This window comes from Bos indicus x Bos taurus, chromosome 17 (assembly GCF_003369695.1).
Source record: "Bos indicus x Bos taurus breed Angus x Brahman F1 hybrid chromosome 17, Bos_hybrid_MaternalHap_v2.0, whole genome shotgun sequence".
NCBI lineage: Eukaryota > Metazoa > Chordata > Mammalia > Artiodactyla > Bovidae > Bos > Bos indicus x Bos taurus.
Window position 1 is genome coordinate 59,138,010 of NC_040092.1, and position 27,925 is coordinate 59,165,934.

Here is a 27,925-nt window from a genome sequence, read left to right on the forward strand (position 1 = left end):
CTATTTATTCTGCTTTCCCTTAAATGTACCATATTCTATGCTGAATTCAAAGGTTTTCTTTTTTTTCATTGAAATATAGTTGATTACAATGTTTGTTGTGCTAGTTTCAGGAAAGTGACACAGCAAAGTGATTTAGTTATACATAAATATATACATGTTTATATATTTTCATATTCTTTTCCAAGAGAGGTTATTACAAGATACTGAATATAGCTCAGGGGTGGGGTGCTTCCCAGGTGGCACTAGTGGTAAAGAGTCTGCCTGCAATGAGGAGACGTAAGTGACACAGGTTCGATCCCTGGGTTGGGAATTTCCCTTGGAGGAGGGCATGGCAACCCATTCCAGTATTCATGCCTGGAGAATCCAATGGACAGAGGAACCTGGCGGGCTACAGTCCATAGGGTCACAAAGAGTCGGACACGACTGCAGCAACTTAGCATGCACGCACCTTGTGCTACACAGTAGGTCTTGGTTGTTTATTTCATATATAGAAGTGTGTATGTGTTAATCCCAAATTCCTAATTTCTCCCTGCCCCCTTGTCCTCTTTGGTAACCATAAATTGGTCTTCTATGTTTGTGACTCTATTTCTGTTTTGTAAACAAGTTCATTTGTATCATTTTTTAGATTCTACATATAAGTGATATGACATTTGTCTTTCTCTCTCTGACTTACTTCACTTAGTATGATAATCTCTAGATCCATTCAAGCTGCTGCAGATGGCAATGTTTCATTCTTTTTCCTGTACTTTAAATGGCATGGAGGACTCACTTCACACATTCTTTCCAATTCATCCTCGGGTCCCAGCTAAAATGTCGTTTTCACAGAAAGGCTCCTTCCAGCCACTTAATCTGAAATAAATGTGCCTCGTTATTCTCCATTTTAGCATTTCTTTCATAGTCTTTACTGTAATTATTTAATCACAAGTTTATTTGTGACCTTATAATTTCTCTTCCTTACTAGATTATTGGGGCTTCCGAGGTGGTGCCAGTAGAAAGGAACCCGTCTGCCAATGCAGGAGACACAAGACATGGGTTCAATCTCTGGATCTAGATTATTAACTACTAGAAGCAGAATGTTTGTATTATTTTTCATTACTGGATACATATTGTTTAGTATAGTGCCTGGCACTTTATATTTGTTAAAATAGAATTAAATAGCACATATTTCTGTGAAGTCCAGAAATCCGTATATGAAACCGATTCAAATACCCCAAATAGTTTTATTTTAAACATTTACCCATTTAAACTGTGCTAACTTCTGATACATAGACAATGGTATCTACTTAACTGTATATACATACATGTATAAATATATACATAATTCCTATATATGGTAATATTTTGAGCTTCACCTATGAAATTAATTTCAATTGGGGTCAAACATTTCATCTTTTGCAAGACACCTAATTTGTTCATGAAAACCTTGAATCCATCTGAGGTAAGGAATAGAATCTCAGATAGGACTGGGGTATGGGATTGGGATGGTCAGACATGTCACTAGACCGTACAGGGTGCACTGGTGCAAATTAGAAAAAGAAGCCACATCATTTGGCCAGGCACCAATAAACTTGGCTTGGTGAATGGAGCAGGATTTCAGCTCCCAAGCCCTGCCTCAGCGGGATGCCCTGCACTGGGTACAACCTACATGTAGGTGGCAGTCGTAGAGAGACAGCTCAGTGGTGGTGCAAGCAGATGGTGATCTGGCCACACTATACAACTCCATTCCTTGACAAACTGATTGAATTTGTCTGAAGCAGTTTGGTTGGGTAGGAGTCTTTTCGTCTCACCACTTCTGATGATTCAGCTGAAGAAGGAGATCACCCTGATGAAAAACAAGTCCATTTCTCAGGTTCAAGTTCGCAGACCGTTGGGCAGACTCCAGGAGGGCTTTAATGGTTTACTTTCAGAAAATAGCTCAATGTTGATTCTTGATTCTTAAAAAAAAAATATGCTGAAGATCTGGTTATAGATGAGTTTGCTATTTCCCTCTGCAAAAAATGAGTCAGAAGTTAGTTCACTTGTATAACACTGTTTGGTGACTATTTGGAAATTCTATCAGTGGCACTGAAAATAAATGCAACTAACTCATCAGTGACCCAAATTATGGATTGTCGTGACTAACAGCAGATGGGATCAATTCTAGCTCCCGGGATCAAGAAGGAACAACTGTGTCTCGTTTCAGTAATCATTTATAAACTATCTTTAACTTAGGGTCTCAGTTTATAATATCTGCACAATTTTCTTAAAACCAAAATTAATTTACCTTTAAATGTCCTTAGTCTTTAAACACAAACCGTAAGTAAGGCCTGTTCCAAAAATTCATCACTTGGAGTGGGAGCTCAAACCACTGAAATATAATTTTTAAAGTATTTTTTATTTTGGAAACCCAACATAACACTGGTATTTGGGAATAAAACCTTAGATAGTGGAAAGCAACCTAGACTGGGTTTTTAAACACCTAATTAGACGAGATTGTGCAAATGACTTAATCTCGACAGGATTCCTTTCCAGATTTGTTTATTAAACAAGAGTTTAAAGCCTTAAAGTCTTTATAGCTCTATGATTTATTTTATATTAAAAAGTCTTCAACGGGGCAGGGAGAGTGTCAGATAAAGTAGTCTGTGGGATCACAAGGAGCATTTGGGATCACAAGTATACAGAAGTCTTGTGTATACAACAGCCCCTGGGAGAAATGTTAAGTACGTCATAGGGGCACTTACAGTGAGCTCAGGACTGGATTCCACAGCCCAGCAGATTGTTCTCAGTTATTCTGTCACCTCTTTCGGGAAAAACTTAGTTCCACTAGCAAATCCAGGCCCTGGAAGAGAAAGGGGCAGAAGCCTTATCTAGCCACTGCGACCACTTTAACAATATTTAGTCAGTTATCCACACCCATTGTCAAGAAACTTTCACATTAGCTCGACCAAGTCTGTGTTGGAAAAGTGAAGCAAACCCAAATATGGCGAACGTTCCTCCATTGCCAAAATGAGAAAACTGCCTCATCTCCTCCTCAGAACCCCTGTACCAGAAAATGAGCTCCCCTAGTTAAACACTCAAGTGGACAGAAAGCACACTTTGTGATGCAACTTCGTAGAGATTCCTTCCGATGCCGACTTGTGGGGGAATCCAGTTAATGTCACATCACCGCGCTCGGATAAGGCACAGATCACTTTAGACTTTGTCTAGCTGGGGGGAGGGAAGGGGCTCCTCTATTTAGGTACACTGGAAAAGTAGCGCATCCAGCCCCTTGACGCGCGCAAACCTACTACTAATTCCATCTCCAGGGCCTCCGTGTTTACACCCTTGCGGGAATCTCCCCAGGATTTTTGCATTTTCTTTTCCATTTAAAACGAACGCTGATTCCAATGCCCGCTTCTCCTCCGCTCCTCCACCTGGGGTATTCCTCTGTTCTCCAGAAAGCACCAGCGGGGCCCAGCTACGCTCCAGGGCACAGGTGGGGCCAGGGAAAGGGGCGTCCGGACCCAGCCCGCCCAGGACCCAGGTGGGAGCAGTTCTCCCAAGAGGCGTCGACACCCCACCCCACGCACAGGCGCTTGTGCCACTTAAGGCGCGCGCAGGACTTAGGCACGGAGAGGTAAATCTCGGCACAGTCTTCATCTGCACATTCTCAGCGACTTGCAGCATCTGGGCTATATCCCCGCCTCTCAATGTGACCCCAGGAAGATTTGTACCGGCGTGAGCTTCACACTGGAAATCGCCAGGGGATGGAGGAGTCGCGCGGGCCAGGGTGGTGGGGAAAGGGGCCGAAACGCTCCCCCACCACAACTCCAGCCCACTCGGCTCACCCTCCCTCCGGGGCAAGGGGCGGGTCGGAGCCGGGGTAGGGGAGGCCCTGGAAGGGTCCCCTCCCTTCTCACTTCCCGCAGCCTGCTCTTCCTCACTTTCTCTCGGCGCCTCCGCGCGGGGTCGTGCGGAGGGGCTGCGTGAGGAGCGAGGAACGGACAGAGAGCCACCGGACCGCGCGCCCCGGTCCGGAGGGGGACGGGCTGGGGGGACCAGAGCCGTGCACGGCCCCCACCCAACCCGAGCCGGGCGGCGCGGCCAGGCGGCGGCCGGACACCCGCGCCCTCGAGGCTGGCTCCGAGGGCTCCGCCGGGCCCTCCCCCTCCGCCCGCCGCCGCGGCCCCTCCCTGCCGCACCCTAGAGGCCGCCGGGGCCGGGGGACGCGCTCGCGCCGGGGCCGCCCCCTCCCCTCCCCCAGCCCGGGCGGGGGCGCGCGAGCAGCGGTGACGTCAAGGGGCGCGCGGTGGCAGCACCTCCCCGCGCGCTAGTTAAAAAGAAGAAGAAAAGAGGGAACGAAACATGAGAGGCTGTGTGAGAAGCTGCAGCCGCCGGCAGAGGAGACCTCAGCATCCTCTAGAGCCCAGCGCTGGCCCTGCCTCCGCCTGCCCCGCCGCCGCCGCCGCCGTGTCTGTTCCTGGTACTGTCTCACCTACACAACTCCCGTTACACGGACCAGTGAACATCTGTGGCCGTCTTCTCCTCCTCTTCTTCCTCCTCTCCCACCTCCTTCTCCTCCTCCCACTTCTCAGCCGCATCAGGAAGCCCCCCACCCGACTGACATTGGCACCACTGCAAACGGTGTCAACCTCACAACTTTATCTCGCTCCTCCGGCTCCCCTGAGGCATCGGGCCCATCGCCTTGTCTTTTATTTTTTGCAAAGTTGCATCGCTCTGCACCCTCTCTCCCCCGCCACCTCTCTCTGCCTCCCGAGTGTGCTGCTGCCCCGCAGCCCCTTCCCGGAGCTGCGCCCGAGTGCCCCTGCTGGGCAGTGACCTTCCCCCCACTCCACCTCCCGCGCCCAGCCCCTGCCGCGCGGGGCAGATGATGCTGAAGATGCTGTCCTTTAAGCTGCTGCTGTTGGCCGTGGCTCTGGGCTTCTTTGAAGGAGATGCTAAGTTTGGGGAAAGAAGCGAAGGGAGCGGAGTGAGGAGGAGAAGGTGCCTGAATGGGAACCCCCCGAAGCGCCTGAAAAAGAAAGATAGGCGGATGATGTCCCAGCCGGAACTGCTGAGTGGGGGAGAGATGCTGTGTGGTGGCTTCTACCCTCGACTGTCCTGCTGCTTGCGGAGTGACAGCCCCGGGCTGGGGCGCCTGGACAGCAAGGTAGGCATGCACCCGCCTCGCAGCTGCGAGATTGGCATAGTGACTGGGTGGGGTTTCCTGAGGCTCCGGCGATGCTGGTGGCTGAAGAGGGGCCAAACTTGTCTGGGGGAGTCTTTCTTGATAACTTTCTAAAGCGCTAGCGTGATTCGTTTGTGTGTTCCTCTGGGGTGCGCAGACACCTCTCCCGCCCCCAAGAGTCCGCGGGCGGGATGCTGTGCAAAACTGCTTGTCTCTGAAAAGAGAAGCCTCTGTGGTACCCGCATTCTGGGCCGGGTAAATATTTTAAAAGAATCGCGATGAACAGTGTGTTTTGGATCGAATCGGGCACTGGCTGCGGTGAAACTGTAAATGAAGGTGGCTGTGGTTTCCGGTTTTTCTAGGGTAAAAAGATTTGTGCAGTTTTCTCCACGTGCTCGGTTAGAGAGAGGATTGAATCGTAAAGGATGTTGAAGCATGGTTGGTGTAAGATCCCCAGCCCGGTCAGAAGGCGGGGGAGGTGTCCTGCGTTACAATAGTTAAACAGCTAAAAGGAACTCCTGGTAGTCCAGTTTAGAACCCCAGAATTGGAGAAAGATTTGGCTGGAGCGTGTTTATCGTAGAAAACCGTGGCGATTCTCCTCCTGACATGTTTTGTAACGTTATAAAATCGGGCTTTCAGTGGTACTTGTGTAGAAACGTCTTCTCTAGGAACTTGTTTTGGGGACAGTGGCATTTACAGTTTCCCAATGTTTATAAGTTTAAACAAATATGAATATAGTGTTGGCTGGGTGTTAAGACATGCTTATCTGAGTTTTGCCACTTCTTTCTTGCCCTGGGTTGCAGTAATGTGTGTTCTGTACTGTACTCCAAGGAAAGACCGAGGGGTTGGGTCATTAACAGTCTCTGCCCGTGAAATAAACAATCAGGTGTCTTTGCTCCCCCTCCCTTTCCCCATTTTAGGTTTAATTAAGAATTCCTCAGTTAGAACACTGCAGTTGTCAAGGTCTGAGAGACTCTTGGAAAACTTGTGCTTCAGTCTTGCTGGCCCAGGCATTAAAAAAAAAAAAAAAAAAAAGTACCCAGGCTGAATCTAATTTTTATGCTCAGTTCACGGTAGATTTCACTCTATTCTCATGTAAACAGCTCCTACGAATCAACATATGTGTCTGGGTGGTATCTCTCACTTTGTTTTGTAACAAAAAGCCATATTGCATCATTTAATTTGCTCAAGTCATGCAAATGGGAAAAAATCAATAGGACAAAAAGGGGTCGACTTATCCTCCTCCCCACTAAAGTGCTGCCCACACACAGAGTCCTGTCGCTTATGGCGAAAGAATAACAACAACACCATTGTGTTTGTTAGTTGGTTCACTAATGGGTGAAACCAGAGAACATCATTCGCTTTCAGTCCCCAGCTCTGTCCAAATGTTCATGCCTTTTGAGGGAGCATTTGTCCAACTCCCTCTATTCCCAGCTGAGTGAGAACTGTCTTGCTGCAGGTTTTCAGCTCCAACTCTCTCTTTATTCTTACCATATGCAGCAGTAGTCTGAGATGTAGGGAACAGATATTGCAGCATTTTATTCAAAACAATGTCATTAAGCTCCTGGGTTTTAATTGAATTAAAGTACAAAAATCACTCCATTCACAGCCGCTCCAGGGTTTTTACCAGGAGCTGGACAGAACCAGGAGATTCAGATAAAGATTTAGAAATATTTGCCATGAAGCCTCCCCATGTGCGATATATGTATGAGTATACCAATGATCCGCAGACCCCTGCAATACTGAACTCAGCCAGGTACAGGAGGAATGACAACTTTTTCTTGGCTAAATGTAATGGGGAGCCGGGGGAGGGATGGGGGGCTGGGCGTAGAGTTATAACCCTTAAGAGAAGTTATATAATTTTTTTTTAAAGAAATCATTCTTTAGGAAGCAATCTGCCACGTTAGCGATCCACATTCCTTCTGTTTTACGTGCTTCCAATCTCCAACAAACCCCTACTCATGTGGAAAACGTGTCTGAATTAAAGTTGGTACACGAGACTTTGGCAGGTTCCATTACAAGTGGCTTATAAATCAACAATACTTAAATTGTTCAAATCAGAGATGTAACATGGTTCTGCATATGCATTCTCAAACCATGTTCGTTCTCAAGTTTTAATAGTTTTTAAAACATGTTATTTTATAATAAACTTCTGTGTTTCCCTTTTTTCCCCTAAGCCTTCCTGGCTTATAATGTATGTTAGGGTCTTATTTCATAATGTGTGTACAGGAGAGATGATGGCTATTTTAAAGGGCCCTTTTTTGTTTATGGGAAAAAAAAAAATTTCCCCAGAAAGATTTCTGCAAATTTTCATGAAACTACAGGAGTAGCATTTTCCTAAAGGAAGAAACTTCATAGACAAATAGTAGCAAATTAGGTAGAGAATATTGATCATGCTTAGCTGGGCAATTAAGTCCAGTTTCCAGGCTAACCCATTTTCTTTAATATGTAAGGAACTATTGAATGTAATTGAGTTCAATTCTTAGCCACAGTATTATTCTCATCAATTATTTTGTATTTTCCTTTCTTTGTATATTTTAGTAGTTTTGTGAACTGTAACGAGGTGGTTAACTACTGTTACAAATAAGTACTGCCAAAATCTAGAAAGTTATGTTGTCTTAGCAATATTTTTACAGCTTCTAAATACAAGATGCTAAAAAGATCTAATTCCCATTAGCCAAATTGAATCTGCAACCAACTGAAATACCCCCATTTCTAAAACTTAACTTGTAGCCACAGAGGCATAGAAGCTCTCTCTACCTTGGGTGGTTTCACAGCCAAAGCTGTCAAGGAATGGGTGAAAAGTAATTGTTTTCAAGTGTGCCCTTTTACAATCATTTGTTTGCTCTGGCTCTTTCAGGGACAAAGGCTATTGTTGAACACATCCAACTAAACAAATAACTCATCCTGGGGTCCCTTTAACAGCTGCCTTAGTACAATGATCTATTTACATATTAGCCTAAAATTGAAACTGAACTCTTTAATGACATAATCCAGCACTACAGTCCAGAGACGCATGTGTTCTATCCAACAGCTGAACAACCTTGTAGGCATATGATTTTTAGAAATAACTTCTTGTGTACCAAGTGATCTTCAGGCATCATCTTAATATACTGTCCTGTATTTTCCCCTTTTGTCCCCTCATCGAACCCATGTGCGTGCCTTTTTATCCTCTTTGTTCAGTTACTTGATAAATAAAGAGAAATACAGAAGGTCTCTGTCACCCGCTTTACTATTTGTTGATAAGCTGTAGTTGTAGGCCACGCTTCACTGTGTATTCCAGGATTTATCTTACCTTCCTTCTATGGATTTTTACTTTCATGTGGCTAAAGATTAAAGGATGACCTGCCAGATGTTATAAATTAGTCAGCAACAGCCACAGTCATTACTAGGCACACTGTAATAATGTTTCGAAGTTTTACATGATTTCCAAAGTATATTTAGTTTAAACCGCTATAATTTGATGGTTTCATATATGGCTTTTAAAAATTGAAACAGGAAATTAGCTTAAATTTCTTCTTAAGATTGATGACATTGTCAGACATAAAAGTTAAGGCCCTGTAGAGACACAGACACATAGGCAAAAAAAAGAAGAAGAAAAAGAAAAAAATACCCTACACACACCAGCACTCATCTGTCTAAAACAGCATTGCAGCTTGGGCTGAGTCAGTTTAATTGACTTCAGTAGGACTATTGGTTCATTGAAACCAAAGCCAGAATGATGGCTCTATCTATCTTCAAATAGGTATTTACACTGCAGACCCCACACAGAGCAAAATGTTCCCATCCTGCTGGGCCGGGACGGCGTGAAACTTTACAAAGAATAATTTGTAAACTTGATTTCAGATAATTTATTGAATCCTATTTCTGAAACTTTTGATGAGAGACCTTGTGGCCAGGACACATTCCAAAAATTGTAAAAGACAAAATTCTTTAGGCACTAAAATCAAGCTCTTCCTGGATGGCAGCTGGGAGTGTGTATGGGGATCATTTTGTTTCAACTATGAAAAATCTAAGCTTGCATATTCTCCATAAAACCAAAGGTAATTACATTCCAGTTTGTCAGCCAGCAAAAGAGGTGGCCTCAGCATCCTGCAGTTGTTTTGTTCTTACTGGACGGCCATGTGGTAAACAAACAGAACAAAGTGGAACAGTATTAATATTGAATAGATCTGGTGAGGTCTGACAGAGTATGGACAATAAAAGACATTTAAAACATTCTTGGAATGCAAATTCTAAGTGTCTGGTCTATGTTTCCTTTTAGAAACCTTTAACCGTTTAAGCAATTGTCATGTAAATAAAATTATAAAAATGTAAGCATAATTGTAATTATTAATAAAGTTTCTGAATATTGTAGATAGTTACAACTCATCATATACATATATGTACACACATATTTTTTTTTTTCTGAAACAGGGTAGCCTCTGTTGGACTTTTAATTACTACATGCTAAAATTTCAGCATGCCTCATGTGCAGCTTTTTTTGTCCTTCTAGTTGCTTTGCTCTTTCAGATCCAAAGTTTGTGATCACCTAGAATATCTTTATCCTAAAAAAACAGAAGCCATATGAGTCACTCAGTTTAGTCAAATTAGAACCTCAACTCGAGATGAAATACTTGCTTTAAACAGTGATCTAGAGTTTAAAATGTTAATTTCAGTTCATAGTTCTAAAGAAATAAGTGTAAACGTAGTTATATAAACTGGGAAAACTTGGGAAGTTTTTGTATGAAATTCTACCTCATTATGGTGTTTTTAATATGAAAAATCAATGCTTGATTTGACAGTACTATATTTCATGTATCAAATATTGTGCTGATATTCTGTTTTTTAGAGGAGGTCCTGAAATCAGTTTTTTAAAGTTAGTTCTAAACACTGAGATCTATTTTACCTACAAATTTCTAACCTCAATGAATCAGTAGCTGTCAAATTAGTCTTATTGATATAAAAGACATAATAATACTGTATGCCCCTTTTTCATTAAAACTCATTAAATACTATACAAAAACACTTAAAAGTCTTGTGTTTATTCGTACATATACCTGAGGATCTAGTTAGAAAAATTTTCCTGGCTAAGATATAAAGAATAATAAAAGTTGGTCTTAAACCTGTTTTACTCAGCTTCAGGTATTATTTTTGTAGAACACGAAAAGAAGATATTTCCCACACTTTAGAAAACTTTCCCTAGGCAATCTGTAGATTGTAAATTAATTCAAATGAGAACAATATTATTTAAATAACATCTTTATGAATCTCATTAGGCATTCCAGGAATGAAAGAGATTTTTACCCAAGATACAAAAAAGCCACGTGTTAAAAAGTTGCTTTACATAGAGTTGGATAAAGATATTTGGAGTCTTCAAATTAAATGTCAGTCAGTATATACTTTAAGGCAGGGTGAGAAAAAGAGTTAAGGAGTCTTAAATATAATTGTCATTTAACTTTTCACACCTGAAGGACAAACAGACTGATGATGTACAAGAGTAAGAAGCCTGTCTGTGCATCCTTACCCTTTGCCCTCCCATCCCAACCCAAGAGACTGCCTAAGTCACTTCAGTCGTGTCCAACTCTTTGCAATCCTGTGGACTGTAGCCCGCCGGGCTCGTCTTCCAGGGGATTTTCCAAACAAGAATACTGGAGTGGGTTGCCATGCCCTCTTTCAGGGAATCTTCCTGACCCAGGGATCAAACCTGTTTCTCTTAGCCTCATCTCTTACCTGCATTGGCAAGCAGGTTCTTTGCCACTAGAGCCACCTGGGAAGCCAAGAAACTGTGCTTGCATCCTTATAAAGGTGTTCTGAATTGTGACTTGGTGATTCTTTGCAGACCACAGCATTGGCTAAATGAACTTTTCTCTTTCTATGAGACGCTCCCCGCCCCCCCAAAAAAACATAACTAAACCTAACTTCGTAGAACTAAACAGAAGTCTTTTTCTAATTTCTGGCTTTCAGATATTTTCTGTTACCAACAACACAGAATGCGGGAAGTTACTGGAGGAAATCAAGTGTGCCGTTTGCTCTCCACATTCTCAGAGCCTGTTCTACTCACCTGAGAGAGAAGCCTTGGAAAGAGATCTGGTACTTCCCTTGCTCTGCAAAGACTATTGCACAGAATTCTTTTATACTTGCCGAGGCCATATTCCAGGTAAAAAAAAAAAAAATGATTAAGTGAAATCAACTACTGCAGAATAGCTTTCCAAGATACTTGTTCCTAAACACTTGCTTCGTTGGCGTAGTTTAGTTACTTAGTCGCGTCCAACTCTTTGCGACCCCTGTACTATAGCCCGCCTGGTTTCTCTGTCCATGAGGTTTCCTAGGCAAGAATATTGAAGTGGGTTGCCATTTCCTTCTCCAGGGGATCTTCCTGACCCTGGAATCGAACCCAGCTCTCAAGGTATTGGCAGGCAGGTTCTTTACCACTGAGCCACCAGGGAAGCCCAAACGCTTGCTTTACAAGGGTGTAAAATTTATCTTGCCTTTCCTTTCAAAATATCTATTTTTACCTCGTAATTAACAGTTAAAAACTTGTAACCTTGTATTGCTGCTAAAAGGATAACTGTCATTTCACCCTACAAACAGTACATTGTTTTGTTGAAGTGTTTTACATTTCTTGTTAAACTGATAATACAGTTGGTAATCTTTACACATGCTGGATTATTGATACAGATTTCTCATTGGTGTCTTTACTCATCAGTGTCACTATCAAGACAACCTCTCCTTCCACACAGTTGATATGTAAGCACAGTTTGTCCTCTGACTTTTAAGGTATTTCCTTAAATAAAATATAATTTGAAAGCCCCCCTTAACGTAACACCTTAGAAAGTACTTTTACATATAATGACTGATTGCCTCTCATAAACCCTGTGAGGGAGATAGGAAAGTTCTAGTTGTGTCCCTTTGACAGATGAGGAAAATTGAGCCGTGTGTGTGTGTGTGTGTGTGTGCTCAGTCATGTCCGATTCTTTGCAACCCCGTGGACTGTGGCCCGCCAGGCTCTTCTGTCCATGGGATTTCTCAGGCAAGAATACTGGAGTGGATTGCCATTTCCTTCTCCAGGGGATCCTCCCGACCCAAAGGTCAAACCCAAGTCTCCTACATTAGTAGGTGGCTTCTTTACCACTGAGCTACCTGGTAGCCTCAGAACACCTTAACGCCTTAATCCGGTTGTATACAATGAGAAACTTATAGGCGAGATAAAGTTCAAGTTCTTAAGCTTTTAATGTCCCAGATATACATGGCCATATTTTGGACCCTAATGAACATAAGTTCTTGGGCCCTGATTAATTTTACCATGTGAGGCTTGTAAACCCTGGTGGTTGTTGCTTTAGTTGGAAGAATCAACACAGAGGTAGAAAAGAATTTCATAAGACAGATTCTGTTTAGTTAGTGTAACAAACAAACAAATCTACTGATGCTAACAGTTTCTAAAACTCAGTGGCATTGAAGTAAAAGACAAGCTTTTAAGAACTGTAGGATGCACTGGAACAGTTTTTTTTAAACTGCTATGCACATTTTACTTTTTTCTCTGACCCAGAAACGTGTATTTTTTGTATTTTTTTTTTTTATAGAGTGCTCTTAATAGCCTAAGAAAACATTTTGACTAGGGTTGCTTGCTTCCTTTGGTGTACCATAACATGTATCTAAACCCATTCAATGTGAAAATATTATTATTGACTTTATAAACTACAGCCATGTTTCTAAGTTTTGCCTTAAACCAGCTGTTTCTTCCTCTTTATCACATTCCCCAAAGCAAAGTAGAATAGGTCACGGTTGCCTAGATGGCCTGCCGAGAAGTGATAACAGATTAGGTCCCATCAAGGTTTGCTGCAAACTTCCAGTCTGGAAGGCTTGCCTTTACCACTCTAAACTGAAAATGATACTGACACTCAGCGTTTTTATCTCCTAGAGATAAATACCACTAGGCTGAATTGAGAGACTCATCTGTGGGCTGCTTCCTTTATTTGAAGTTATTTTAGCTTCCAAAACAAACAACAAAAAGCAATATCCCCTGAAAGAGAGAGCCCAGCAAACAGCTCAGGAACCAAACTGTAAGCACCTTGCTCCCCAGATCAACATATGTGGTGACGAATGACAAATTTATTTTTCTCCAAAGTTTGTATATATGTAAAACTGCTGAAGTGCATCAAGATGTCAAGTGCTTTTGGTGGCCACCCAGGCTGCCTTGAAAGATAACCAGATGAAAGCTGCGCTCCAGTGGTGGGTGGAGCGGCCAGGGTGACTTTCAGGGCTGGGCCGGCAGGCGTTAGCAGTGAAACAGAGGGGATTCCTCTGCATCCATCAAATGCTAATAATCGCTCTAAATACATGTCCCCAAAGTGAGCTGTAATAACACACTGTTTGTGTCAATCGATTTGTTAGCCAGGCTGATCCATGGCACACAGGTTACCATTTCCTAAAGTATGATAAATCAGATGACAACCTTCCCCTTGGCCCTGGCCCCCAACACAGAAGGCTCTTTAGAATTCTAGAGCACTCCTTTTTCAGAAATTGCTCAAAAAGCGACTTTGTAATATTTTCACCTTCTTAAGTCTATTTAATGTCCTGGTTTGCTCGTCTTTGAAATTCAACATTGTGAAAAACAGCTGCTTTGTGATTCTGTTTGTTTTTTTTTAACCTGTCCTCATCAGCCTCATCTTTTTGCAAATCAAAAACATGTAGAGGAAGGGACCTTAAGGACTGCTGAGAAGGGTTGAAAGAGAGAAAATAATTTCAGAGACATCTTCATTTCTTCCCCCATGGCCCAATACATGAAGAATTAAACACATAAATGATCTATCCCTTTGCTTTACCCCCACAGCTTTAAGAAAGTGCCATTCACTCTGCGATACACGTCTGCCCAAAAGACAGCAACTTTTTAGAAACTTTAATTCAGAAAAATTCATGGTCTGCTTATTTCCACAACAAATAAAGAAGTTAAAAATCACTGCAGTAAAGATATGGAGAAGGCAATGGCACCCCACTCCAGTACTCTTGCCTGGAAAATCCCATGGATGGAGGAGCCTGGTAGGCTGCAGTCCATGGGGTCGCTAAGAGTCAGACATGACTGAGCAACTTCACTTTCACTTCTTACTTTCATGCATTGGAGAAGGAAATGGCAACCCACTCCAGTGTTCTTGCCTGGAGAATCCCAGGGACGGGGGAGCCTGGTGGGCTACCATCTATGGGGTCGCACAGAGTTGGACACGACTGAAGCGACTTAGCAGCAGCAGCAGCAGCAGTAAAGATATACTGGAGCTTTATTGATCATAATCTCCAGCTGTGAATTTAGTGAGGGAGATAAACTCTTAAAGCTTCTAAAAAATCCCCAAATTTCATTAAAAAAAAAAAAAAAAAAAAACCATAGGAACTCCTTTCTCAATACCATGGGTCTCTTCTGCCTGAATTACAATGAACAGTAGAGATGCTTTGCTGTTCACTAAATGATGACCTAATAAGTACACTCTGTGGAGAGGACATGAAAGGGTACCTCTGGGGTTTTGCTTCTTCCTTTACATTTATACTCATTACCATAATGATTTTTATCACTCTCGGACTATCATCTCTCAGCTGTAGATGAGGGTTGTGTGAACTGTTTGTACACAATTAGTTCAACTGGTTTAATCCCATTGCTAAAGAGGCCAAGGTCATGGATTTGATTCCACTGAGTTTCTCAAGTCCACAGCCACTCCTGACCCCTAGTCAGATATCTTACACTTGTGTCTCATTAGTGCTCCAGAGAGCAAGCCAGAATGGATGGATTAATACACTCAGATCTACCTCCTCTGCTTGAAAATGCTTTCCAGTCCAAGCCTTACAGATGGTGGGGTTTTCCCATTTTTTCCTCATCTATATAAACAGCAGAGAGAATGAGGAAAAGTAGCTTTTCTCTGGCGTACTTGCTTAGGGAAAAGCTAGAGCTTAGAAAACTGCATAGAGAATATTTATTTACATGTCCAGTATTTTACAGGGTGCTTTGTGGTATAGTAAGACGGGAGAAGAGTTATAGTTCCAAACATCTGATAAATTATCAGGAGTTATAAAACCATTACAGCTGCTGGGATCATCAGTGTACTCCCATCACTGGTGGACCTGATCATAGGATGATAATCAGGGTGAGCGGCAGCCTTCAGTAAAATGCTCTTCAGGGTCTCCTTTTAAACAGAAGGGTACCATTTGCTACGTTGTATCCTCCCAGGAAATAAATGTTAGCCCAGTGTCCCAAAACCAGATCCCCTTTTAGCTCTTCACAGAAAATGTATCTTATTCATCACTGTCTATAAAATCAGATCATTTAAGATAAAGTACTAATAAAAGTATTAGATGTTTCCATTCATATTATCATAATGGTCAGAAAATGCCCATATGTTTATGTAAAAGTCCTCTAAGTTGGCTCCCTTCTTCCCACTTAGATTGTTCAGTTTGCCTTTAATACTGTAAAAACCTCAGAATAATTCATTGGTAGCATTCTGGTTTTGTTTGATTTGCTAAGACAGCATAATATCTCTGGAGTGTCAGAGTTTATGAATCTGTACTCATTGATCTTCAGATGTTTCATTTGAAAACCATTTCTCATTTCCTCCTATTTGTCCCTAGCTAATAATTCCTTACAAAATGCAATCAGCCACGGGGATTATTCATTTATTTCCCCTTAAAATGGTATGGGTTTGCAGACTATAATGTTGAAAAACATTATTTTTTAAAAATGAACTCAAAATGTTCTCTGAGTCGTACTTTGAAATTTATGTGTGACCCCTGCAGGTAAAACAAAGTTAAAACAAAATTTCTCCTTCACATATTCAGTTATAAATATATCCATAGTATAGCAGTCTTCCTGCATGCATCATATTGGCATAGAGAACTTCCTGCCTGAAGGTAAATATATATTTCTATCTACAGATCTATATCTGTATTTATATATAAAACATCTAGCTCCCCAAAACATCTGGGCCAAAACTGGAAAAAGTTTGATTTAGCAACTCAGTTTTCCTTCTCTTCTTTTTACCTCAGACAGAATTATTGAACACCACTGTGCAGTTTTCCTCTGATGCTTAGCCATTAAAGAATGGAAGAGAAAACTTAATTTCTTATGAACAGTAAATTGCTGAAGATGAGTAAATGCCGTTGCAGCCTTTATTGCTGTCCTCAATTTCTAATCCCTGGATTTTTCAAAGAAAGATAACCTCCTTCCATCTGCCTTACCCCTCCCAGGGAGCGCCCTTCCCAGCTGCCATGGCTCCTTATTCTGCCCATCCCCCACCACACACACACACACACACACACACACACACACACACACACACACTTCCAGGGAGCACCCTTCCCAGCTACCATGGCTCCTTATTCTGCCCATCCCCACAACACACACACACACACCCAATGACACCTCTTACTCACCTGCTTCCCAAAGATAAGATGTCTCCCAATTCTGTGCTTCGTTGCTCAGTCATGTCCGACTCTTTGCGACCCCATGGACTACAACCTGCCAGGCTCCTCTGTCCATGGGATTCTCCAGGCAAGAATACTGAAGTGGGTGGCCATGCCCTCCTCCAGGGAATCTTCCCAACCTAGTGATTGAACCCAGGTCTCCCGCATTGCAGGCAGATTCTTTACCAGCTGAACTACCAGGGAAGCCCTGTCTCAATGGGTTAGTCAGGTATCAGCATTGAAGAATCTGTCTCAGAAATTCAGGGATAATACACTTCACCCACAAGTTAGATCAAAATATATATTATGTTTTAGTCCTGTGGGACCCTCAGATTCCAAGGTTAGTTAGTCTTAGGTTGGAGGGGACTTGGGTTGCTGTTGCTGCTGCTGTGTCGCTTCAGTTGTGTCCGACTCTGTGCCCGTCCCTGGGATTCTCCAGGCAAGAACACTGAGGTGGGTTGCCATTTCCTTCTCCAATGCATGAAAGTGAAAAGTGAAAGTGAAGTCGCTCAGGTTGGAGGGGACTTGGGTTAAGCTCACAGAAAATCAACTTTTTAGTGTCTTTCATATTCCATTGATGGGCCTCACTTGGTTGTTCCCAAATTCCAAGTTCTTTTTCTTACAAATACTTGCAAACTTGCATCCATTATACAACTTCTAAACCTCAGCTACATAACCTGATTATGTGGGAGTGAAATAGTTTGATTTGTTAGATAAAAATCAAGGGACTGAGCATAATTGAAGGTATGAAATCAGAAGCAGGAATTTGGGACAGCAGTAGAGTTGACTCATTGGAAAAGACTCTGATGCTGGGAGGGATTGGGGGCAGGAGGAGAAGGGGACGACAGAGGATGAGATGGCTGGATGGCATCACCAACTCGATGGATGTGAGTTTGCGTGAACTCCAGGAGTTGGTGATGGACAGGGAGGCCTGGCGTGCTGCAGTTCATGGGGTCGCAAAGAGTCGGACACGACTGAGCGACTGAACTGAACCAAGAGTCAATTCTGATAGTAATGTCATATTTTAATAACAAAATTGTCAGATATGGAAGTGAATCTTAGCCATTACACCCTTCCTGCAAAAAAAAAACAAAAACCTACCTTATTAACTCAAATTGTAAAAGTCATGTCAAAATTCTTTTCTGTGGTAAGATCTTCTTTCTTATTCAACTTTTTATTTGGTAAAAATGCTTACTATGTAAGAAATGAAAAAATAAGTCCTTTCATTCAGATCCCTTTAAGTCTGCATTTTTGTTTTGGCTCATATTAATTAATTTTTTTTCAGTGAGGAGTAGTATGTCAGCTCTTCTGTTTGAGAAGATTGAAAGAATATTTTAAAGATTATTTTTGTGTTAAAAAATAGTCTTCTGTAAGTGAGCAAGAAAAAGGCACCGACACATTTGAATACAGAGGCTCTGTTACTGGCATCAATTCATGCCTTGATCATTGCAGGGAGTTAGTCATTTACTGTGGCATATAATGTATGACCTTGGGATAGTAACTAGATTTATCATTTAATCATGTATGAGTGACAATAGAGTAAGAATTTTAAAATGACCCAAACTGGCTCTTGATGGTCTGTCTCTTTCTTGACTGCAATTTGTTCTTCTTAGGAAGTTATTAATATGGTAGGGGAAAAAGTGCTGAATAGTCATCAGATGAATGTGAAAGTGTGACACTTGGAAACTGGGAAGGTTTGAAAATAGAGTCAATGCAATTAATGCTGGGTTCATACTAGCTCTATTTCATATGAGCCTTTTAAGACATCTAATACAATATTGTTTCACTTGCACTGCAACTTTAAATGTTTGATTTAAAAAGAAATGGAAATCCCAAACCAAAATGCAATGTTCTTTCATTTTTTTTGTCTATATATTTTCCTAGAATATTCCTAAAATTCTTGACCTATATTTTGTCTTTCAAATGTGGTGTTTTTACCATAACACTAAATATTTCTAAGGCATCTTTTTACATTTTTTAAAGGTTTACTTCAAACTACTGCTGATGAGTTTTGCTTTTACTATGCAAGAAAAGATGGTGGCCTGTGCTTTCCTGATTTTCCAAGAAAACAAATCAGAGGACCAGCCTCTAACTACTTGGACCAGATGGAAGAATATGACAAAGTGGAAGAGATCAGCAGGTTCATAAAGATAAATGTTATTTAATCTTAAAAAACAAAAACCTGGCAAGCCTTGTGGTTTTAACAATGAGTCATCTGTCTATGCTCATGTCCAGCAGTTATATCCTCCAGATGTTTTTTTTTTTTTTTTTTGGTAGTTTGCTTCTCTAAAATCATATTCACTTAAATATCTTTAATGCTGAGACTACTAATCTTCTATTATGAGCTTGAGTATAGTTTTAAACTGGAATTGTATGATTGTTGTTAGCTTATGGCACTGTAGAAACATTCAGCACAATTATTATTAGCTAAACAGACTTTTATAAATAGATCTTAGACCTTTCAGTACCTTTCTGTAAGGTTTAATTACTGTGAGTAATGCTGATTTTAATTGGAGTCACTGAAAGATGAGATAGTGAGCTTGTGAAAAATTTAAAATACGTATGTGTTTGGATTCTCTCCTTTGCTTTCTGATAGAAAGCTTTTTGAGGTGTTTTTTTTTTCCCCATTGAAAAGAATTTAAGAGAATCAGATTGGGACCTTGGGTCAGCAGCCCTTCTTTGATTCCTAGAGGAAATATATTTTGAAAAGGATGCTACATACATTTCTTACCTCCTTCATCTCAGGAAAAGCTTACTGGTTTTCTTTAATTTGTTTAGAAAGCACAAACACAACTGCTTCTGTATCCAGGAGGTTGTGAGTGGGCTGCGCCAGCCTGTCAGCGCCCTTCAGAGTGGGGATGGCTCCCACCGCCTCTTCATTCTGGAAAAAGAAGGTTACGTGAAGATACTTACCCCCGAAGGAGAAATTTTCAAGGAGCCTTATTTGGACATTCACAAACTTGTTCAGAGTGGAATAAAGGTTGGCTTTTTCAATTTTATTTATCTTTGCTCTGGCTATGTTAATTTTATTTTAGTGTTATCCTCACTAAAGGTGTTTCTTCGCAATAAAGGAAAGAATATAGGAGAAAATAAGGAGGCAACACAGGGAAACAATAATTATGACCACTACATCAGGACAATGACATTACATTTTTCATGTTATTTGGTGATGATTAAGCAGTGCAATCAGATTGGTGTTTTGACTTGGTTTCCCTATGTAATTGACATACTTAAAATGATTCTTGGTTTTATAAAATATTTGCTTAAATACTGTTTAACAGGCATTAGAATTGTATATCAGCATCTGCCAGCAGAAACAAAGAGGCCTTTGGGTTATTTTGGCAATCGCAAATCATTCTTTCACTACATCTTTGTTTGACTCTGTGTCATAAGATATGCTATTTATACTGTGATTTCCTTGTACAATATTTTTACAGGTAAGTCAAATATTTTTTATATAACTAGCCACCTTTATAACATATAAGTGCATCTATTGCCTCCTTCCTTGCTTCTTCAATTTGAATTCTCATGTTCAATAATCTAATAGGTGTGTAAACAAATACTGTCACGTTTTCTTCACAAGAGAGTTCAGTTCAGTTCAGTCGCTTAATCGTGTCTGACTCTTTGTGACCCCATGGACTGCAGCACGCCAGGCTTCCCTGTCCATCACCAACTCCTGGAACTTATTCAAACTCACGTCCATTGAGTCAGTGATACCATCCAACCATCTCATCCTCTCTTCCCCTTCTCCTCTTGCCCTCAATCTTTCTCAGCATCAGGGTCTTTTCCAGTGAGTCAGTTCTATGCATCAGGTGGCCAAAGTATTGGAATCTCAGCTTCAATATCAGTCCTTCCAATGAATATTCAGGACTGATTTCCTTCAGGATGGACTGGTTGGAACTCCTTGCAGTCCAAAGGACTCTCAAGAGTCTTCTCCAACACCACAGTTCAAAAGCATCAATTCTTTGGCGCTCAGCTTTCTTTATAGTCCAACTCTCTCATCCATACATGAGTACAGGAAAAACCATAGCTTTGACTACATGGACCTTTGTTGGCAAGACCTTTGTTCACAAGAAAGTAAAATGATGCAATATTAGTAGTAGTAAGCTATAAGCAAATTATGGCATTCTAAAATTAAGACATCTAACAGTTCATGAATGTCTTAGAATGAAACAAATTAAGTATGATTTGAGGAGACCTGATTATCTTTCTCATTTTAAACTGGAAAAAAATCGAAGGAGGGTATATACTCTTCTACTCATATGATATAAATAAGCTCCTTCTTGTTTTCTTGAGTTCTATTCAAAGGTAAGAACATCAAAACCAGAAGAAGCCAGTAAGAAAAAATATAAATATATTCCTGATACCTATCTATTCAGTATCTACCATGTGAAATAATTAGGATGACTCAGAGTACAGAGAATGCCTATTGTTGGGACCACTCAGCCTCAAGGTCACACTGTGGCAGCATCAATTCAGTTCAGTTCAGTCGCTCAGTCGTGTCCAACTCTTTCTCTTTGCGACCCCATGGACTGCAGCACGCCAGGCCTCCCTGTCCATCACCAACTCCCGAGTTTACCCAAACTCGTGTCCGTTGAGTCAGTGATGCCATCCAACCATTTCATCCTCTGTCGTCCCCTTCTCCTCCCATCTTCAATCTTTCCCAGCATCAGGGTCTTTTCCAATAAGTCAGTTCTTCTCATCAGGTGGCCGAAGTATTGGAGTTTCAGCTTCAACATCAGTCCTTCCAATGAACACTCAGGACTGACCAGGACATAACTGTGCAAAAGAAGTACTTAATGGTACTTCTGGTCCTTTAAGGAAAACAGCTTTGGCACCAAGACACAGATGATTTGGAAAAGTTGTTTAAATCAGTAGTTTCAACTTTCTCCCAGTAAAATTTTTCATTACATTTTGTAGCACATAATCCAAAGTCTCTTAAAATGAACCATTACTGTTTTGCACATCAGAGTTCAATAAATACATTCTGAAATGTATTCTAATAACTCACTGCCAGTGATACCTCATGAGGAAGGAATAAAGGTACTTCAGCAAATGCATTACTCACTACAAGTGAGTTTTTTTTTTTCCTGACCTTGAAAGCTTTTTTCTGACTTTGAAAAGTTAAACATTCACTCTATGAAATAAAACATTGGGGAAAGTGTTCTAAAAACCATCACCTATAATCCTATCAATTAAAGAATATCGCCATTAATATTTTGATATACTTTCTTCCAGTTTTTATATTAAATTAATTTTTCCTGATTGCAAAAGTAACACAAGTCTGTTTTAATAACTGGAAACACAGAAGAATATGTTCTCTAATAGTTTTTTCCTAGGAAACTTTAAAATAAAAATAAGCTTTTATAAAAGCTTTTTAGCCTTCATTTTTTACCTAATACTATGTCATGAGAATGTTACCAGATTTGGAAACTTTTCTCAAAAACTTAGTTTTTTTTATGTCTTTTGAGCATGGAATTTCCTTATTAAGAGATATTTAAGATTACCCCAGTATTTTCTTTTTATCATTGTAAATAATGTTTATCATTTCTGTATATATTATTTAACCTGATTATGGATAATTTCTTTAAAATTCACTGGTAGAACATTACTGAGTTGAGGGACATACACCATGATACACATTGCCAATTAACTCTTAAATATATCTTCAGCTATTTGAGAGAATAGTTTTCAAATACCGTTTTACTTAAAATGTTGGTATTAAAAGTTTATGTATGATAAAATGTAGGTGAAAGAAATGGGCTCAGAATACTGGAAAATTTTGTTGCAGAAAGGAAAACACTACACTGATGTTCTTGTTTCTACTTCAATTTAACTTGAATGCCCTTCTTCTGATTAGAGTCACTTAAGACTCTCTTTTCATTCACACCTATTCATTGGGATATGAATGAAAGTTTATCTTCTGTGATACTGAGACATCTTATCATGCAATAAAATAATACAAGCCAGATTGTGACAGCACCGTGTCACAATCTGTAGTACGTATGTTCTGTAGGCCTCTAGGAGTTCTGCAGAACCCTGTTGGGCATTCTTTCCTAGGAGACCTGCAGGGTTTCTCAGGCTTAAAATAAACTTCAAAATCCATTCTTCTACCCATTATGTAGAAATATGTAGAATACATGTGTAGAGTTACAGAAAATGACATATTTCAAAGTGCATATTTTGGATTCCTTTAGTATTTGGCACTAGTGATATCAGTACGATAGGAACCTATCACAGGGAAATTTGAATGTATGCTGTATAGTCAGTACTAAGACCACATCCTTGTCCTCAAGTAGCCCCTCAAGTAGATCAGGCAACAGCATGCCTTTATCTCAGTCTCCAAGGAACCGCTGTCACAAGTCACAGATTGGAAGGCTTAGACGTGACTACTGTTGGTTTAATGGAATAGATGCCAACACATTCATGATTTGACTAGACTACTGGTTTTTGTGGTGTGCCCCTCAGAGACTTTTGAAATGAAAACGGTATCACAATCATTTCACACTAATTTTCAGGCTTCTTGATATGTGAAAAATTAGTGTGTTCATGGCAGTCTTCTGAGTTTTTCAGTGATTATTTTGTGTTAATAATGCAAATAGGAATCTTCATAAATTATTATGCATATCATTTCCCTATTCTTTCAGTTTTAAACATCCTAAGAGAGGGAATAGAGCTGTTTTAACAGACCAAAGTATTGACTGAAATATTCTAATCACAGCATTAATAATAATTCTATATACTAAACCCAATCTTGGTAGGTTTGAAATAAATGCAGGACAAGCCACAGTGGTGATTCCCCCCATGGTATTAATTAATGACCAATATGAGTATATTAAATCAGACATAAAGAGGAATTCTTGATTATAAGAGTTTCTAAAAGCTAGTGCTGGGTATAAGGGAATTTGGAATTCCTTTTCTGCTAACGGTCAATTCAGAATTGACAGGGATTTTTGTCACCTGGTTAAGGACTGGCCTTTTTGTGGCAAAGAGCTGGACTTGGTTGATGTCCTTAAATATCTACCAGCCCTGATTCTTATACCACCAACAAAGAACCTGTCATTTGGGGAACTTAGAGAACACCTCCCTAAATGGGTCTTGACTAAAGCTAAAAATATGGCGTCTGGTTTTTACTGCTTTGGCCAAAACATTCGTATAAATTTTTTAATAAGCCATTGTGGAAAAACACAAACGAACTTTTTGCCAACCCAGTATCTAACACCCAGATTGTGCTGCCTGTATTATAGGAGATTGCAATATCCTGAGAGCATAACCAAGTTTCACTGAGCAAAATTTATGTGCAAAACTGCAAAGCACCAACTAAAGCATTGACTTCTTTTTGCTCTAAGAAATTGTGGAGTTGGATTAATAGAGTAAATTCTATGCCATATGAATTTAAACTGTGGTTTCATTTAGGAAGAGGTGATTCCATTCACAATAGCTCAAATCCTAGAAGACTGAGCTTTGTAAAATTACCAAGAATAGGTAAAAAATAGTTTTAAAACTAAATAGCTGTTTGCTAGATTTTTAGCATTAGTGCATTGTGCAAGCTGACCATTCATGTGGATGCCATGAGAAATGGCTCAAATGACCAACTGATGAGCAGACTTTAAAATCTTCATTTTGTGTGTTGAGTGTGGGAGTGGGAAGGAGCATATACCTTGTTGTTGATGTTGTTGTATCCCAAAGAGGGAAATTCCAAGATCACAGTGATTTGAAATCTTTAAATTAATCTTATGTCTGAATCCGTAGTCAGAACTTCTGGATGTACTAGACCCAGCCTCATCTCTTTGAAGTTCTTGGGGGTGATAGACCACTGGTTCTTAAGAATGGCTGCACAGTAGAGATGACTGGGAACTTTAGAACATTCTACTGCCCAAATTAAATCAGAATATCTGGAGTGGGGACTCCATTGGTACCCTTTTAAAGATTTTCCAGGTGATTTCAACATGGGGCCAATTTGAAAAGCACTGGTCTAGACTGAGCCAAATCCCTGGATCAGTTGAGTAAGGAATGAGACACTTTTTCTCTGCCCACCTATGGCCAAGTCATATTTCTGAAGTAACCACTGGGAGCAAATGGTTGTACACTAGTTGTCACTGATGTGTGTGTGCGTGTACACGCCCAGTCACTTCATTCATGTCTGACTCTTTGTGACCCTATGGACTGTAGCCCGCCAGGCTGCTCTGTCCATGGGATTCTTCATGCAGAAGTACCAGAGTGGGTTGCCAGGCGCTCCTCCAGGGGATCTTCCCTAGCTAGGGATCGAATCCGTGTCTCCTGCTTCTCAGGCGACTCTTTACTGCTGAGCCCCTAGGGAACCCCCATTGTCCTGTACCTTCTGTCACTTATTTGAGCTTCACATAGTATTTGTCCACTTTGAGTGAGATTAGTTAACTCTGGCAGCATGTGAGATTCTTGATTGAAAGTCTTAGAAAATGACATTAATGTTTTTCAGCAATTAATTTGAGTTGGACAGTCGCTTCACCTATTACATTTTCCTGTTTTTGTTCCACTGGGAATTTGGTATTCAGCTAGTTGGCAAAAATGTTCTCATTCCTTTTCATAAAATGTAATTTGCTATTTGTATCTGCAAACCCTTGTTAAAATAATGACAAGGACACCAGAAGTTACTCTGCTGCTGCTAAGTCGCTTCAGACGTGTCTGACTCTGTGCGACCCCATAGAAGGCAGCCCACCAGGCTCCACCGCCCCTGGGATTCTCCAGGCAAGAACACTGGAGTGGGTTGCCATTTCCTTCTCCACGGCATGAAAGTGAAAAGTGAAAGTGAAGTCGCTCAGTCGTGTCCAACTCCTAGCGACCTCATGGACTGCAGCCTACCGGGCTCCTCTGTCAATGGGATTTTCCAGGCAAGAGTACTGGAGGGAAGTTACTCTAGTCTAATCTAAACAAACTTGCCCTGACCACCAAGGATCAGCCTTAGCTCTGTGTGTATACGACAGTGAAGGCAAGCCTGCACCTGCAACCCCACGCAGTTCTCAGGGGTGGTCAGAGGACCAAGAGGCCTCACCCAAACATCATGCAGCAGACAGAGCTAAAGACTTGTTGATCATTGGAACAAGTATGCCTGGGCTCCTGTCCCTCCCTATCTACTGGGATCCTCATTTCAAAAGATGCTTTTTGAAGCAGTCCTTTTACCAGGAGAGGAGAGGACATGCAGTTGAAAGCTGCTGATTGTCTGGGTGACCGAACCCATTGACACTGGGTCTCTTGAGAGACAGTGGCCCAGGTGCCTGGGAGCCACAGGAGCATTGTGGAAGAAGAGGTAGGGTGCGCCGGGGCAAGGCCCGGCCAGGCAGCCTCTGATCTCACATGCTTGTAAGTCACACGCATGATCGTGAGCAGCGAAGGTCTAGTGAAATCCATTGCACATCAGCCCATTGGGATGGATGTCCTACTTCTCCGAAGTTGGCCAGAGACCCTTCCTTTCACATTTTCCTCTGTCTTTAACTGGTGGTCTTATAGGAGTGCATGCAATGCTAGTGTTTTTTTTCCTGAGTGAAATGAGTCAGAGCATCAGTGAGAAGCAGTTTCCTGTTCAAAACTGGTATCAGAAGCATAGCATGAACACACGTGCACACTCATGTGCATGCACACGTATGCAGCGCCGACTGTGTCCCCATCAAACGTTTCCTCGGTAAAATTGTTAGAGCTCTGCTTTTAAGCATGTTTTAGGTTGAAAGAAAGTGTGCATTTAGTTGAAATAAAGCAGGAAAATATATTTAATATATTTGATAAATATTGCAATAGAAGAGTTGCCATTCTAGAATTTTTTGTATATGTGATATGTTTTAAGTTTTTGACCTATCAAACTACTGGATTAGGCACTACTGAATTCCATCTAAAAGAGAATTAATGTAGTGGTAGAAATAAATTTATTCTAAAAGTGGTAGAAAGTTCATTGACAAGTCTTCCCTCAGATATAAATTTATAAATACCTTCTTTTGGGGGATAATTTAAAATTCTGGTTCCAAACCATTAAAATGTAGATCTGCAAGTAAAAATTTTTACTACTATAATTTTTTTATATCAAGATAGTAATGATATGGTATTAAACCCAACTATCTTTATTTTACTGAGTGTTACTGATCCTGCATCAAAATGCCCTGCACTCTGTGATAAATGTTTCCAATTTTTAAATGTCTAATCTCATTTTAAGTCTATTATAAATGTCCAACAGAGAAATCATCTTTTTTTAATTCACTGGTCATGTGAAATAATCTCAATGTAATTTTCTGTTTGGTTAAGTACATTTCATTTCTGGTGTTCTTACTTTTTTATCTTGGCATTCGCAATTCTATTTAAAACATTTGAATATATATAAATGGATACAGATATGGTGTGTGCCAGTGTTAACTGGTTTAATCTATAAAGTTCTCTCCAGCATGCATCATATTTTTTTACTGAAGTCGAAACTTCAGAGTACAGGGTCCCTCCAGCTAAAGAGACAGACCTGCCTTCTCCTACATTTTAGGTCCCATGATTCACAGCTGAGGTGAGGAAAGCTTTTACATGAATGTCTTTATATTTATCTAAGACTTGAAGGGCAAAGGAAATAGAGCCCATAAATCTCAAAGGCCCTGTGGTAATCATTTAAAACAAGTGAGAAGCCAAGAAATCTGAACCCTTCAGAAGGTCACTGCTGTCTTTCAAAAGTATCTATCTGTATGTGGCAGCCACCAGCTCTCTGTGTCTGACTAGAAGAAAAAAGAGGACTGTCGGTAGTTATCAGTTGGCATGACTTTACAGTGGCTCTGTCATCTAATGAAAGCGAAATCACAAGCATCCCAAAACTTTCCCAGTATTATAGTCTTCAAGCTGGCCATGTTTTTAGCAAGGATGTAGGATGTGTGTGCGCGTGCAAAGTCGCTTCAGTTGTGTCTGACTTTTTGCAACCCTATGAACTGCAGTCTGGCAGGCTCCTCTGTCCATGGGATTCTCCAGGGAAGGATACTAGAGTGGGTTGCCATGCATTCCTCCAGGGGATATTCCTGACCCAGGGATCAAACCTGCATCTCTTACATCTCCTGCATTGGCAAGCGGGTTCTTTACCACTATCGCCACCTGGGAAGCCCGCTCTAGTCTTACGTTTTACTAATCATAACCACTATTCTTTTAAGCACTTACTCTGCTAAGCCATTACATAGAGTACCTCTGTAATCCTGGTAACCCCTTGAGGCAGGGATGATTATGCCATTTCAGAGACGAGGTGATTGAGGCCCAGAAGTTAAACAAACTGCCTGTGAGAATACTGCTAGCCAGTAGCAGAACCGAATTTTCCAGGCAGTTGCTGGCCACCATGCTCTCAACCATGGTGCTCTGCTGCCCTGTGCTTTTGA

At 40.9% G+C, this 27,925-nt stretch overlaps 1 protein-coding gene and 1 long non-coding RNA gene across 3 annotated transcripts in view; one reads left to right on the plus strand and one right to left on the minus strand.

Annotated features, from left to right (window-relative positions):
- Positions 1-668: 668 nt before the first annotated feature.
- Positions 669-4,106, minus strand: LOC113907809. 2 transcript variants are annotated; one of them, XR_003515289.1, is made up of 4 exons: positions 3,903-4,106; positions 2,721-2,818; positions 1,646-1,988; positions 669-849 (listed from the first exon to the last, which is right to left on the minus strand). It is a non-coding gene; the product is annotated as an uncharacterized LOC113907809 (long non-coding RNA). The 2 variants fall into 2 exon arrangements; XR_003515288.1 differs by lacking the exon at positions 3,903-4,106 and adding an exon at positions 3,549-3,893.
- A 218-nt stretch (positions 4,107-4,324) lies between these two features.
- HHIP (hedgehog interacting protein) overlaps positions 4,325-27,925 on the plus strand; it is a 115,539-nt gene continuing 91,938 nt past the window's right edge. Inside the window, exons 1-4 of the mRNA XM_027567436.1 lie at positions 4,325-5,128; positions 11,094-11,286; positions 18,549-18,705; positions 19,344-19,545. Coding sequence (XP_027423237.1) covers positions 4,847-5,128; positions 11,094-11,286; positions 18,549-18,705; positions 19,344-19,545 — 834 coding nt within the window. The 5' untranslated portion in view covers positions 4,325-4,846. The remainder of the gene's footprint in view (positions 5,129-11,093; positions 11,287-18,548; positions 18,706-19,343; positions 19,546-27,925) is intronic.